Source organism: Spea bombifrons, chromosome 2 (genome assembly GCF_027358695.1).
Source record: "Spea bombifrons isolate aSpeBom1 chromosome 2, aSpeBom1.2.pri, whole genome shotgun sequence".
NCBI lineage: Eukaryota > Metazoa > Chordata > Amphibia > Anura > Pelobatidae > Spea > Spea bombifrons.
This window is the reverse complement of record NC_071088.1, coordinates 954,144-970,992: the sequence shown is the minus strand read 5'-3', so window position 1 is coordinate 970,992 and position 16,849 is coordinate 954,144. Positions and strand designations below refer to the sequence as shown.

Sequence of the window (16,849 nt, the reverse complement as noted above, 5' to 3'; positions counted from 1 at the left end):
GAAGGCATAGTCAGGAACAGTACAAATGGTCAAAGAATACAGTCAACAATCAAACATTACTATATGTCAAGGAAGCCTTTGTGCCCTGGGCTCCTTGAGGACCCTGAGGGCTAGCCTGCTTCCTACAGACTGTGGGCCCTGGCCTTGGAAGGGGTTCTGTTTTTGGGGAGGTAGGTACAGGGTTCCACATTTTCCCAGTTACCAGAGACTCTAATAAAAACTGACATGGATTTGGGGCACCTGCATTTTGGGAGGGGTTTATCTGTGGTGTGTTACTATTACCATCAGGTGAGGACTTACAGGACAGAGACCTCCATGGCCAGTATTTGCACCTGGATCTGATATCCAGCCGGTTTCGGACAAAAGTCAGGGAACTGTCATCTTCCTCACACACTACAATAGCGACCCGCTACTGGGCTGAGATGGGCCGAGAGCAAATACTGAGCTGTGTGCAAAGGAGGGCCTGATGGAGAGCTGTTTGTGGTTTGTAAATTAACCCCTTATACTGTTTAAATACTGGTTTGGGTTGGTAAAAATTCACTGTACTTTTTAGGACAGTACACGCGCTTGATACGCTAAGCTACTGCTAGCCACAGCGCCAACACAGCATCCCCTTCTCTCTACAACGCTGGTTCTGTATGGTGATCAAGAGGTTAACCACTGGTGTCTCGGCAGAAGGAAGTGCAGTTTGGCGGGACCCAGTCAGAGTACAGGGCGTCCAGTCACGGTATACTAATCTGAGCTCATGGTGAAGGCAAACAGGGTGATCTAAAAGACAGGCCAGAGATCAAATAGCGGGTAATCCAGACAGACACCGCTGCCCAGCAAGGAGGGTAGATCTGGGACACTGCAGGACTGTGTTTGTGGCCTGTGGGGTATTTATAGGGCTGCAGACCGTCTCGTCTCCCCTCTGCCGGACGACCCCCTCATCAGATTGGAGGGCAGAGGGCTGTTCTTCCAAAACACAGACCCTGTTGTCTATTTGGTGACATGAAAGGACATTGGTGGGAATGTAGTTTGGGGGGTAGGGTGCAAACAGTCGCAACTTTAGTCCCCGGCTTCGGCCTACTCCTACTCAGTAGATGCACACAGCAGGCGGGCAGCGCAGCATGGAGATCGTCAGGGGCCGTAATCATCAACTACCAGCGACTCCCACATACCAGCCTCTTTAACAGTCTTGACTTCTTCAACTGATGAAGATCTGCAACAAAAAAAAATTACGATTTATCCTTCACGCTTAACATCAAAAAAAAAAAAATCAGAGGATTTTTATTTGTGGCTCAAAGAATATGTAGGTAGCGGATATTTACATTTTTCATATTTCTTTGTGTAAAAGGATATTTTTATGTAGTTCCCAATGTACATCGAATCCCATGTTTCTGAAGAAATTAATAAAACATTAAAACCGTTTGGTGCTCGTAGATAAAAAAAAAAATCTCTTTTTTCTTACCCTGATATCGCAGAAATTTAATTAATCCAGAAAGACGACAAATACAGTTGTCTACAAATTAAACCGTTTGCTGGAAGGAGATAAAGATCCTCAGCCTCGGAGATTTCAGGTGAAATTAAAAAATAAGATTTTCCCCGGGATACAAAGTTACAGAAAATGAAATGAATGAAATGCTTGCGCTGAGACGCGGCCCGTGCTGCCGGTGTGGGGGACTCACCTTCGGCGATAGAAAATGTAACAGCCTAGAAGAACACCCGCTGTACAAAAGAGCCCGACGGATATCCACAGCCCAAAGCGGCCTCGGTCACCTCCAGATGTTCCGCTCTCTAGAAAACATATAAAGAGCGCGGTTCACAGACACGGCGTAGGAAAGCACGGCGGGGTCTGTAGTTTCTCTGAGTTATAAAGTCGGCATCTCAATCAATACCAACTTTATAGAGAAAAACGTTACTAGTTAATTTGGCTTTATAAGACGACCCCCCCAAAATTTGAATATTAATTTAGGGAAAAAAGAAAAAGCCTGAATATAAGACAACCCTTAAAGAAAAAAGTAAATTTACTAGTAAATTTTAATTCACATGTAAACTATTTTTTCATATTTAATAAAAACTATGATTGAGAAAAATGCATTTTTGGTTTTTATTTCCTTTCATTTGCCAACCTGCCCCCAGTCATTCACATCTGCCCCCAGACATGACTTATACCCCCTATTTCCCACTCTGCCCACCTCAAAATGCCAGTACTTCCTCCGGGGCTTCTATGTGCTCTGTCAGTGGAAGTGCCAGTGGCAGAAAGGAGGATCCGGGTCCCCTGCAGCACTGTGTGGGAATCTGGATCTTAGTCTTGTAGCCAGATCTCTATTTGAGGTCTGATTATAAGACGACCTCGAATACAAGACCTCGTCATATAATCAACGGTAATTAGGGTAAGAAGAAATAAATCCAGGAGATATAAATGTAATCTGATAACACGAGATACAACATTCATTGAGAGGCAGATCGAGACTCGGTGGGGCGTTGGGGCAGAAGGTCTGACCAGCCTTTTCTATCTGCCCCAATACACTCTATATGACCAGTCTGTAGATTTGTATATTTTGGGTAAAAATCCATCCAGATACATTTTATACTTTTATCTGAAGTTACTGTAAGATCCGAACAATGAAACCAGTAGGAATTAAAGAAACGCACACATGCAGCACAATCATTCTCTATGTAGTAAATCTGCTGGGGCCGTTTCCACCCCGAACCTGAGGCTCTTGTCTTTGGGGTAGTAAAAGGCGGGTAAAGAAATTGGGGTGGGATATGCGCCTGTTATTATATGTTTTACAATCCTGGAGGGCTGTCACTTGGCAACATGGTAACCGGAATATAATGCTTGATTATAAGACAAGGTTTTTTTCAGGTTTTTTTCTGAAAAATACCCCTCGTCTTATAATCAGACCTCAAATAGGCCTGACTGTGAGATTAAGATCCAAATCCCTTGCAGCACTGCAGGGGACCTGGATCCTCCTGTCTCATGCCCCCCCCAAACTTACCGGTGCTTCTGACTCCCCGGTGTGTAGCCGGCGCAGCATATAGACGTCTACGCGATTCGCGTAGACAACTTCCGCTGCAGCCGGAAGGAGGTGCGGTTAGCAGCAGAGGTTGTCACCGATGTGGGGAATTCTCTCTGACAGTCGGAGGGTGTATGCGCGATGGACGGAGACAACCCTCGCTGCTAACTGCACCTCCTTCCGGCTGCAGCAGTAGTTGTCTACGCGAATCGCATAGACGTCTACCCTCTGCCTGGACAACACACCGGGGAGTCAGAAGCACCGGTAAGGGGGGGTGTTAAACGGGGGGCAAAAGGCATTTCTGTAGGCAGAGTGCTCTATGAAATGCCTTTTAACCCCCTTAATGCCACTCTGCCTCCAGAAATGCCTTTTAATCCTCTATACGCCACTCTGCCTCCTGAAATGCCTTATACCTCCCTATATGCCACTCTGCCCCATGATATGCCTTTTAACCCCCTAAATGCCAGAGTGGCACATAGGGGGTCAAAAGGCATATCATGGGGCACAGTGGCATATAGAGGGTTAAAAGGCATATCATGGGGCATGGTGGCATATAGGGGGTATAAGGCATTTCTGGGGCAGAGTGGCAAGCCTGGGGGCAGATGTGCATAACTGGGGGGGCAGGTTGGAAAATAAAAGGAAATAAAAACAAAAAAATATATATTTTTCTCAATCATAGCTTTTATTAAAAAAATAGTTTACATGAATTAACATTTACTGGTAAAACTTTTTTCCTATAGGGTCGTCTTATAATCAGGCTTTTTCTTTTTTTCCAAAATTTATATTCAGATTTTGGGGGGTCGTCATATAATCGAGCAAATACGGTAAATTTAAACATGCATGGGATAGATATACGGCTCCTGAATCTAAGACGAGACCAACAACTGATTAAGGTTTGAGTCTTTACAGCAGGAGCTGCCGGCGGGTTCTATGTTGTGGTCCATCCAAGAACCAAGGGTACCATGAGGGTGGATCAGTTAAATCACTGTCCACTCCCTTGGCACTAAAAGGGTGCAATCGGTGGGGAAAAAGAGTAATCACTTCTGAAACCATTACGAAGCCAACAATCCTCATTTTCTGCCCAAGGATAGGGGCCGTCCAAAAATTAAAACAAACCAAATGACTCCACTTGTACCCAACGTTAATGTTAAATGGTCACGGACCCCGGGCCCTAACGCTGCTGAACGACATGCAGCTGGAGGAATACAATGACTGCTATGGTATGATGTGAAGGTGACAGCTCCCCATCGAGCTCAAAAAGGCTTTATTATTATATTGATATATTATACAGAGGTGATCAGAATAATAGCTAACATTTTACCTCCCAGAAAAAACGGTTCAGCAATTGATATATATCCAACACTACAGCAGGAAGAGAATAATACAAAACACATAACGATACCGTAAGGGGGGGGCAATTACCCTCTTGCCAGATCTCACAGGTAATCACAGGTAATCACCCTTAATAACAGCGACCGTACAACGTACTGGAGTCTGAGCTCAGCGTCTCCATGACCCTTCGTATCGGTTGCTTGGCAGATATAAAGATGTTGGCGCGACCCCTATACTGAGAAGCTTGTTTTCTTGAAAGCATTTTCCTTACCAATCGGCATCCTCTATGTGTGTCACATGGCTACGCACCGGAATTAAGCTGCCCCTGACATGATTCTAAATCTACGGTTCATGCAAGGCCACATGATACAGATGTTTCTTTGAAAGGAATCTTTTCGCCCCAGATCCAAATTACCCCACTCACCAGCGCAGGACTCGGAAATCAGGCTGGAATTTCTCTCACTGATCCGGTTCCTCACTGAGCAGCTGATATTCCACGGGGCGGCTGAGGACACGGTGATGTTAACTCCACTCCCACTCACTGAGGGGACGGAATCCAGCTCTATCCTTCCATTCACACTCAGTGAGTATGTCGGATCTGATCCGTTCTGGGCACGGCAGGAGATCTCAGCGCTGCCATCCGGACGGCAAGAGACACTCAGGACCGGATCTGACACTGGAGCTAACAGAGAAATATATAGGGGAATCAGGACATATACGGTAGAAAGTGAGGTATGAGGGAGTAACTGAGCTCAGGGTATAAGCGGGGAGCAGGGGCTGAGGGGTAACAAGGGGCAGAGTGTCAGGAGCAGCACCAGTCCCACCCTGTAGGTGTCCTAGGCAGTGTCACGATCCGTATGTGAGCTGGTAAGCGAAAGGTTCCTAATCGCAGAAAAAACACCAATCCACACAGGACAAAAATCCAGGCGAGGTACAATAGGGCACGAGCGGAGGCAGAGTCGAAAAACAAGCAAGGGTTAAAGGCAGGCAGCAAATAGTCAATGGTCGGTAAGCGGGAACAGGGTCTGGTACACAAAGGGTCAAAAACACAGAGAACGCTTCAGTATAGGAATCTAACTTCAACTGATACTTCAGCAAAGGAAACTGGGACTGAAGCGTCTAAATACGTTAAAATTTGGCGCCAAAATGACGTCAGCATTTGAAACGTGTTGCCATGGCAACGATGGAGCGTGTCCTACGTTTTACTTGATTCTGCCGGCAGCTAGAGAGAGACGCGTCTCCCTGGCAACGGAGCGAGCGCCCCCTCCCTCCTGTTAACCTCCGGCTGCAGCTGCTTGGGAGTGTAGCTGGAGAGGCCCTGCTTGCTGCTGTGTCAGTAAGCCGGGAAGGAGCAGAGATATCAGCGTGGGAACGATGGCGGGGGGGGGTAAGTACTTGATTTATGACAGGCAGTCAGAATAGGGTGCAGAGCAGGTGGAGCCAATATGGGTGCCCTCCGCGGGTTAGACTCAGTCTGCAGGTGGTCGGCCTTTCTCTAGAATAATTTTAAAGAGAATAGTAGGATGGGGAAACCAGTGATCTCCATACAAACTACCCCAAGCAGGGCAGAATTGGGGACAGAGGTGGAGGGAGAAGGTAGCAGGGAACATGATGGGAGTGAACACTTGGAGATGATTATTCTGTCAGTACAGAGCTGTCACAACCCGGGCAAGAAAGTCAGCCTGGAGTCTCCCCGCCCTCCCCAGTGACGGACACGAACGGGGAGGCGGGGCTAACAACACAAGGTGCAGAGCACCATTATTCTGCATGTTCGTGGAGAGAGAACAGCAGCAGCAACTATTTATATATTGTGAACCCTCATTGGAATTACCCACTAGCCGCCATTGACCCCACGATAGACCGCTCGCTCGGGATCACCCAGAAATAGTGACTCGGGTGGGCATTGCTAGCCACAGAAATAGCAACACTTTGTAGCTCAGCTTTGGCTAGCCACAGTGTCTGCGCACCCCATCTTATCAGTGCTAGACTCCTTCAGCACCGAAAGAGCTAACCACGGAGTCTTGGCGGTTGTATCCAGTCGGGGTACAGGACCTTCCGTCACAGATAACCCTCGTTCAGGGCACACGGCAGGACAGCAACAGGACACTGCTAAAAGTAACATTGTAAACAGCAGGTACCTAAAGGCCTGCACCAGATAATTAAGTCAACAAGGCCCCACAAAGATCCAAAACCTTTAGAGGGACCTCCAGGGGCTGCGAGTGGACAAGCAACAAGCAGTTTTAGTCAGACAGAGTCCCGGCATGCAGGGTGGAACCCTGACTACAGCATTACATTCATTATAAATGTATGATTGTCAGTGTTTGGCCCTGGTCAGGGAGTCGTGTATGTGATGTCTTTATATTCACAGAGCGTAATATAACACGGACAGTCTTCATATCTGCACAGAGGAGCCTTAAACATAACAGTCCTCGAGCTTCTCTACAGAGTCCAACTTACCGATAACCGTCAGTCTGACCTCGATGTCTCTGTAATCCGCTGTGTTGGCCACTTGACAGACATAAACTCCTTCGTCACGATGCTCCACGTGGGTCAGAGTCAGGTCCAGTCTCCCGTTAGACAAGTCAGGAGACATGTTGGTGCGACCTCTGTACTGAGGAGCCTGGTGCGTTAAATCGAATTGTCCTTTATAAAAGGCGTGAAGCACCAAGGATGGTTTTGAGTCGATCTTCTTCACCCATGACACCAGCAGATCCTCTGTGCCAGATATAAATGGGACTGAACAGGGAAGGACGGCGGTTCCATTAGTGACAGCAGTGACAGTCGGTACGGAGCCTGTTAGAGAATGAAAGGAACATCACGTGTATTAATATTACTCCGCGGCATTAAATAATAATAACAGCAACAGAGAGAGACGGATTTAAAAAGGTTTCTCCACAGAGACGAGACGTTAAATGGGAGTCCCGGAGCGTTATGAAGATAAACCTGCATAGTATTCTACATACTGTTTAGTGAATAGCATGTATATTACTTTACGTATTTACTTATGATGTCATATACTTTTCCACTTGTGCACGAGGCAGAGTGAGACCCATTTCTGCTGCAAGGATTCACCTTCCCTCTTTTTCTGATCCAAACATAGATCCGCTGCCATCATCCGACAGCGCCTGCCCATTGCCGCCATTCACACGATGGCAACAATAGAGAAACTAATGAGTTCACAGAGGGTCTATCCAGACCCTCTTGAGAACTCTCGAGCTCCTCCTGCAGGTTGAATGCAATGGAGTCCAGCTCACTAATGAGTGCAATAAGTACAAATAAATAAATAATTTGTTTTACAAAAAATGTAAAAAAAAATGGCGGCCTTTTACCTCCCAAATAACCCTACACACCCATGCATGTGGGGTATCACTGCGCTCAGGAGATGTTACTGAACACATATTGGGGTGTTGTTTGACACGGACATATACCAGGAGCGGTAAATTTATACCTGAATTACAATGTGTGTGAAAAAAAATACAAAAAAAAAATTACTACCATAAAGTTTGACAAAGGCTGGTGATAAAATTAGTGCATGGACAGGGTTAAAATACTAGCATTTCAAATACCTTGGGGTGTCTAGTTTTAAAAAATATATGGTTTGATGGGGTAAATTTCATTGGACGGCTTAAAAGATACCCGAAATAGTACATGAGGCAGAATGACCAGATTTGGGGAAAAAATGGTTTTGAAATAGCAAAACGCTACTGGTACTTATAACGTGCAGAAAAAAGCAAAAAAAACATTAAAACATTGGGTATTTCTAAACTCAGGACAAACAGTAGAATCTATGTAGCAGGTTTTTTCATTCATTTTTGCAGATGAGTAAAAGTTTTTTTTTTTTAAACTGAGAAAAAGTAATTTGTTAACAAAAAATCACCCTATTTCATCATTTTTATGGTAAATTAGATTATGATAAAAATAATGGTATCTAAAGAAAGCCCTGTTTGTCGTGAAAAAAACAATATATAATATGTGTGGGAGCACGAAATGAGAAAGAAGAAAATCACAGCTAAACAGCAACGCTGAAAAATGTTAAAAGAGCCTCTGTCCCACAATATACTACAAGAAAGAAACAGTCTTGTCATTAAGGGGTTAATAAAAAAAGAAAAAGGAGGACAAACAGAAAATATAAAAAGCAATACCACAAACAACAGATTTTCACATACATCTTTAAAACCAATGTTTTTTTCCATAAAATGAGAGAAGTGAACACATCGAAGTGTTCACTGATCTGATACCATGGGCGTAGGAACCCCTAAAAATCTGGGGGGGATAGCATTTTTTCTGGTAGGGTATACCTGACCATTTCACCAACAGGGACTTTATGGTCCCCCTTTGCCGCTATAACGATTTCCACAAGATTTTGGAGAGTTTCTGTGGGGAATTTTTGCAGCCATGCCTTTATGGGCCTTGTTTTGTACACTGGGGCAGTCATGATGGAATAGAAAAGGACCTTCCCCAAAACCGTTCCCACAAAGTTAGAAGCATAGTGCTGTCCAAAAAGGTATATCACCTACAGCTCATAAAACGTTCTACTGGATGAATGGGAGAAAATTCCCACAGAAACAGAAAAATCTTACAACCACAGATGGACCCCACTGGACACGGCCACAGAGACTACTATGATGTATTGAAGGAACCATCTAAGACTCCTAACACGTCATGCACACAGGAACATATCCACACACTTAAACACTTGAATAACATACACACGCACACAATAATACACCCCAAAACATTCCCACCCTAATATACCTAGACACATGCCCACCATAACACACCTGGAAACATACTATCATACCCATAAAAACAGATGTGCACAATAACAAACCCACAAACATACGCTATCACACCCAGACACGCAAACACATCCTTCACTTACTCTGCCTACCCCTAGATTAACTCGTGGTGCTTTGTATTAGTGATGCCCTAGACCAAGTAGCACCCCGAAATATTCTCTTGTGTCCGAATGCTGTGACATACAGTGACACACATACTCATTTTAACCAGAAATAGGCCTGGATTTAACCCTAGGTGCCCCTGAGTTAAACATGTGTTACAGGGAATCATAATCTTCCCTTTAAGTACGACATGCCTGCTCATACACACATATACACTATCCATACACACATATACACTATCCATACACACATATACACTATCCATACACACATATACACTATCCATACACACATATACACTATCCATACACACATATACACTATCCATACACACATATACACTATCCATACACACATATACACTATCCATACACACATATGCACTGCCCTTACGCATGCCTGCCCACAAAAACACACACATACACTGCAATTGCCTGCACATACACACTTGCCAGTACTCACACATATGCACTACCCTTATACACGCCTGCCCAAAAATACATAAACTGCTCACACACACACACGCGCCTCCCCATAAATATACACTGCCTTTGCACATACTTACACAGACGTATACACTATAAGACAAATACACTCCTTATATACACACACATATACACTGCCCATACAGACGTACACATATACACTGCCCATACACACGTACACATATACACTGCCCATACACACGTACACATATACACTGCCCATACACACGTACACATATACACTGCCCATACACACGTACACATATACACTGCCCATACACACGTACACTGCCCATACACATATACACTGCCCACACACACGTACACATATACACTGCCCATACACATATACACTGCCCATACACACGTACACATATACACTGCCCATACACATATACACTGTCCACACACACGTACACATATACACTGCCCATACACATATACACTGTCCACACACACGTACACATATACACTGCCCATACACACGTACACATATACACTGCCCATACACATATACACTGCCCATACACACGTACACATATACACTGCCCATACACATATACACTGTCCACACACATATACACTTCCCATACACACGTACACATATACACTGCCCATACACATATACACTGTCCACACACACGTACACATATACACTGCCCATACACACGTACACACGTACACATATACACTGCCCATACACATATACACTGCCCAAACACATATACACTGCCCACACACACGTACACATATACACTGCCCATACACAGATACACTGCCCATACACACGTACACATATACACTGCCCGTACACATATACACTGCCCATACACATATACACTGCCCATACACATATACACTGCCCATACACACGTACACATATACACTGCCCATACACATATACACTGTTTTGCACATCAGACCGCCCCCTCGTTTTGCACATCAGACCCCCCCTCGTTTTGCACATCAGACCCCCCCTCGTTTTGCACATCAGACCCCCCCCCCTCGTTTTGCACATCAGACCCCCCCCTCGTTTTGCACATCAGACCCCCCCCCTCGTTTTGCACATCAGACCCCCCCCCTCGTTTTGCACATCAGACCCCCCCTCTTGCACATCAGACCCCCCCCTCGTTTTGCACATCAGACCCCCCCCCCTCGTTTTGCACATCAGACCCCCCCCCCTCGTTTTGCACATCAGACCCCCCCCCCTCGTTTTGCACATCAGACCCCCCCCCCTCGTTTTGCACATCAGACCCCCCCCCCCTCGTTTTGCACATCAGACCCCCCCCCCCTCGTTTTGCACATCAGACCCCCCCCCCCTCGTTTTGCACATCAGACCCCCCCCCCCTCGTTTTGCACATCTCTTACCTTTCTCTTCTTCTCTTCTGCTTTCTGCTTGCTCTTCCTCCTCCCCTTCTGGTGGTTTGCCGCTCTAGTGCAGTGCAGCTGCGCAGAGCTGTTTCTGCTGAGCGCCGGGGCTGGGATATAAACGTCATATCCCATCGCCCGGCACTCAGTGACAGACAGCACACCGGTAAGTGTTGGACTGGTTAGGGAAATCCCCAACCAGTCCTGCACGCTGCAGCTGCTGATCGGGCAGCAGTGCACCGAGGGCACTGGGGGGGATTGCTCTATTATCGGTCCCCCCCGCATGATTTCCTGGGGGGGATCTGTCCCCCCCGTCCCCCCCGGTTCCTACGCCCGTGTCTGATACTTAAAGACTTTGAAAAACTACAGCTTAAAAATAAATCATTTTAGAACAAAAATCAATAAAGGATCTTAAAAAGAAACAAGATTTGGTAGTGAAACCAGCACATATTGTAGGAGCCACGGTCTTCCTAAGCCGTTCATAATATTTAAAAGAAGCCCTAAGAATTTTAGGAGACAAGTGGTCAGAAGGTTGGCGGTGGGTAACGTTGACGTGTCCTCACTTTACACAGTCATCAAACACGACCAAGGGATAGAGGCTATTAATCAAACACTCACACAGGATACAGATATCACTAACACACAAAAAGATTTTATTTTAAACTGCATTGAATTTATTTAAAGTATAACTATTTCTGGTTCGAATAACTTTTACTTGCAACTATGCGGCACAGCCATGGGGACCAGGTTCACACCTAGCTACGCCAACATCTTTGTAGCAAAATGGGAACAGGAATATACCATATTGGCTCGGTTATAGGCCGCACCCGAATATAGGCCACACCATAAAAGTAAGGTGCTTTTCTAAGAAAAACAGATCTGCTGCCACTCTGCCCCCCCCCCCCCCGAGATATGCTGTAAGTGTTTGTGTCTACCATGAATGTTTAAGTGATTTGGGAAAATGCAAAGATGGCACATGAAGGGTGGGCTGTTTGCCAACTAAGATGTCTTATACTGGGCTGTTAGGGGACAAAGTTGGCTCAGGCTGGGCTGTAATACGTGTGTAATCTGGGTGCTGGCCGGGTTCTATGTGGGCAATATGGACACCAGGGCTGGCTTTGGTGTGTGCCACCTGTGATCTATGCCTGTAATTTAGGGGGTTATCATATACTATGTTATTCTGTTGATCTGTATATATACGGTGTCACGAACGCACTCTACTCCAAGCGTGCGCGTGACCTGGTTCTGGTGGTACAAGGGTTAAAATTCACTATCTGTCTGCCCTAGACAGAAAATAGTGATAAAAATACAACTATCCACCCTTAATACCACCCGCAATTAACTATAATGATATAACAAATATCAAAATAACGCTGCCACCACCAAGACAATTTAGAAATGGGGTCCTCGGTCCCCCCCCCAGCGAATCAGACTAAAAAAACCCACACAGTATATTTTAACACAATAATTCTGTGATTTAAAATTACCGATAAAACGGTCTCATCAGGTAACGCGAGTCTTTACCAGACAAAGGCAGAACTTAATAAAGGAATATTTATTATGAATAAAAAAATCACAGTGCAGACAAAAAAGATGATAAACAGATTATTTACACCAACAGATAAAATAAAAAGGAGAAAATTACAGAAAACCTAACTTCTCACTGAATGGTAAAGTAACAGTTTTTCTGTCCGTAGGGCTCCGGCAAGATGGCGACTTACTCAAAATTAGATCTTGGCCCCTAGTAAGCACAATGACCCATCTTCGCTCGTTAATTTTACACGCTTTCCCAGTTCATCTCGAGTTTCCAAGCCGGCCCAGAGGTGGTATAAGCGGAGGGAAGGGGTACCATAAGTGCCCCCCCTTGTGTGGTAGAAACATATCAGTCCAAATAACTTATTTTCATTTTATCGTCCCTCCTGTGCTCGCCACAGCCATAATTCATGCGTTTATGAATTTCTTGTAAATTGTGAAGTCATAGATATGTCACACTCGCTACTTATGACTGAACATCATAGACTTCACAATTCCTTCCAAACTGTTTAAGTGGTGCCGCCATGTTTGTATTCTTTTTGTAGGGTGCGCTTTCCCCGTTCAAGGTATGCACACAAGGAGGTATGATAATGAATATATGGGTTATTATTGATATGTGTTGGATATGACCTGGATATGAAATGGTTTTCCTGACTGCTAGTGGTCACTTAGCATATCAAAGAATCCGGTATCTATGAGGGGATTCAGGCATATGGTCGTCTACATTTGAACCTAGACAAAGCGGCAGCTCCACTGTAGGCTTTCACACCTTGTAGAGGGCTCTGGTTGGAGTCCGAGCTTCAAAAGACAAATTTATCTTATAAGACCTTTTGGCACCACATGCCTACACAATCAAATTAACCCCTCTCATACTGAAATTGGCCATACCATCTCTACCAGGTAGTAAGTCCATGTATGCACTACACAAGTTGGTGTGACATACGGTATATAGAAAACATCTCAAAAAGAGAGACAGAATGGATTTTTACGTTAAAAACGTACCAAAAAGGAGGTTTAAATACAGATTTAGACATTTTATCTTTTATTTGAACCAATTTTTTTTACATACCTATGCAGAATACACATCCCCATAATTTATACACATCCCCATAATTTATACACATCCCCATAATTTATACACATCCCCTTTTGGTGGGTGAGATATGTACAGAAATATATACATTTATGTGTGGAATAGTGCCTTTTTTCCTTATTCTTCCCCTTACTCTACATAATCTTATTGAGTATCTGGGGATCTATGGGCCTCTATAGCTCTGTATAGTTTTTCTTTTATGTTGCATTTACCTGTATGGGATGAGGATCACTTCCCTCCCCCTCTCTAATTTTATTTTATGTTGGTTTCATTTATAATGTATTTGATTGCAGCCTTATTTACGGCTATCTTTTCCGTATTTGGGTTTTATGTGATGCCTCACCCGGTACCGAAAACTTTCTCTGAGATGCAACTCCGTCTCCAACATGTAACACATTAATACATTTCTACCTACGAACGTCTCCATGGTGAGACGCCTCCCACAATAAGTCACTATGCAATCTGATGAGACGTTCCTCTACGTAGACGGCATTACGCAATTCACGCGTATACCATTACGCCTGCTACGTGAGGACGCATACGGAAGTATCGGAACGGGACGAGGACACATAAAAGAAGAAATACACAGAACTTTTTTCTACAACCTCCTGAGGAAGCCACAGTGGCGAAACGCGGACTTTGTTAGAGGTCGCTACACTGTTTTTTATCTATTTATATTTTTTATATCAATTTATTTATCGATATCGGATTTGGGCTAGTCCCAGAATAAATTACATTATTTATACACACTGGCACTTTACTTAGGGGACTTTTACTACCATAAAGATACCTGAATACCCGAAGATCCACTGGGAACTGCTGGTCCCTCCATCTTGACCATTTTGCACATTGTTCGGTGTGCAATATTCCATGTGAGTGCAATCTTATTATTTTGTATTACTTATTGGACAGACATACTGTACCATTAGTTCTAGGTTTTGTGTTCTAGTCTATCCAAACCTTCAACAATATATATTCTTTTTGGTGTAATATAACACGCACAGAGGAGCCTTAAACATAGCAGTCCTCGAGCATCTCTACAGAGTCCAACTTACCAATAACCGTCAGTCTGACCTCGATATCTTTGTAACCCGCAGGGTTGGTCACTTGACAGACATAAACTCCTTCGTCACGATGCTCCACGTGGGTCAGAGTCAGGTCCAGTCTCCCGTTAGACAAGTCAGGAGACATGTTGGTGCGACCTCTGTACTGAGGAGCCTGGTACGTTAAATTGAATTGTCCTTTATGAAAGGCGTGAAGCACCAAGGATGGTTTTGTGCCGATCTTCTTCACCCATGACACCAGCAGATCCTCTGTGCCAGATATAAATGGGACTGAACAGGGAAGGACGGCGGTTCCATGAAGGACAGCAGTGACAGTCGGTACGGAGCCTGTTAGAGAATGAAAGGAGCATCACGTGTATTAATATTACTCCGCGGCATTAAATAATAATAACAGCAACAGAGAGAGACGGATTTAAAAAGGTTTCTCCACAGAGACGAGACGTTAAATGGGAGTCCCGGAGCGTTATGAAGATAAACCTGCATAGTATTCTACATACTGTTTAGTGAATAGCATGTATATTACTTTACGTATTTACTTATGATGTCATATACTTTCCCACTTGTGCACGAGGCAGAGTGAGATCCATTTCTGCTGCAAGGATTGACCTTCCCTCTTCTTACTTTTTTCTGATCCAAACATAGATCCGCAGCCATCATCTGACAGCGCCTGCCCTGGCCTGCCTAATTTGTGAACAATATTTATTTTGTGGTATATAAAAATAAATAAATAAAAGGGCCAAAAAATAATCAATCATTTTTTTCTGTAACATTTGTTATTAAGACTGAGAAATAAACAATTTGTATGTCAGAAGCTGAAAAGCCCTTGACTTAGATATACGACATAAACATAATGATATGAAAGTTCACTAATACAACAATGTTCAGAGCCAGATTATTCCTCTTGTTTTCATTCCCTACAGCGGTTCTGAAGATCGGATATCTATTTAAAACTACGCTAGAACTTGCAGCTGTCTTCAAACAAGTCCGGAGTGGAACGTCCAGCAGAAAAGTTTGATTCGCTGTTGGTTCCCACCGGGCATCGTCACAGAGTAATAACGCCAAGAACATCAAACAACAAAATAACATTAAACCAGTCTTATGCTCTATCGCTGCTCCTTTCATCTCTTGGTCAGTAAAAGGTTAATGTCCTCCGTCCCAATTGTGATCAATTAATTATTAACTCAAAAAAATGAGCAGCCTTCTGCTGCAGACTCAGTAGGACTTAAAATGAAGTAGTAGGCAGTCTGTCGAGCTTCTCCAATCCACCCCAACCTCCAGAGCAGCGCTAATTCAAGGTAATTTCCAGTCAGAGTGACTTTTCTGCTCTAGTAGTAACTCATTTACACAACTTGTAGAACAGGAGAGGTGCTGACGCCGAGTCTCAGTGTAACTGTCTGACACTCTGGGGATCGAATCTCAAGGGTTATTAAATCACAATCTTTAATCTCTCCTTGTCCTCTGGTGTATTCCCATCCTCATTCAAACATGCCATCATCTCCCCCATTCTAAAGAAACCTTCCCTTGATCCCACATCCCCATCAAACTACCGTCCAGTTTAACTTCTCCCGCTAGCTTCCAAGCTGCTGGAATGATTAACCTACAATCAACTGACAAACGTTCTCTCGTCACACTCTCTAGTTGACCCTCTACAATCCGGTTTCCGTCCACAGAATTCAACAGAGACTGCACTGACTAAGATTACTAATGACCTCCTCACAGCTAAAACAACAGACCAATTCTCACTGGTTGTTCTCTTGGACCTCTCAACACAGTCAACCACCTCCTCCTCCTACAAACCCTCTATGCTCATGGCATCCGTGACACGGCTCTTTCTAACTGTACTTTTAGTGTCTCATTTACTGGAACTTGCTCCTCTCCCCTACCGCTGTCTACTGGTGTTCCTCAAGGCTCAGTTCTTGGGCTTCTACTATTCTCCATCTATACTTCTTCCCTCTGACAACTTATTTCTTCCTTTGGTTTCCAGTACCACCTAAATGCAGATGACACCCTACTCTATATTTTTGCTCCTGACCTTTCCCCCCTCTCTTCTAACTATCCTCACTGACTGTCT

The 16,849-nt window shown here is 44.4% G+C and overlaps 1 protein-coding gene across 1 annotated transcript; it reads right to left on the bottom strand.

Moving 5' to 3' along the window:
* Nucleotides 1–732: 732 nt before the first annotated feature.
* On the bottom strand, nucleotides 733–15,445 carry LOC128475383 (butyrophilin-like protein 1). The gene is made up of 6 exons (XM_053457884.1): nucleotides 15,400–15,445; nucleotides 14,770–15,105; nucleotides 4,759–5,016; nucleotides 1,668–1,776; nucleotides 1,144–1,201; nucleotides 733–768 (listed from the first exon to the last, which is right to left on the bottom strand). Exons 1-6 carry the CDS (start codon nucleotides 15,416–15,418, stop codon nucleotides 733–735), a joined length of 816 nt encoding a protein of 271 aa, XP_053313859.1. The 5' UTR covers nucleotides 15,419–15,445.
* Between the last annotated feature and the right edge of the window lie 1,404 nt (nucleotides 15,446–16,849).

Bases quoted from the DNA above. Each gene is read 5' to 3' on its own strand.
- LOC128475383 (XM_053457884.1), bottom strand. The intron at 1,777-4,758 runs GTGAGTGGGGTA...TATGTTTTCTAG, and splicing joins GATTTCCGAGTCCTGCGCTG to AGAGCGGAACATCTGGAGGT. The intron at 1,202-1,667 runs GTGAGTCCCCCA...TTTTTGTTGCAG, and splicing joins TACATTTTCTATCGCCGAAG to ATCTTCATCAGTTGAAGAAG.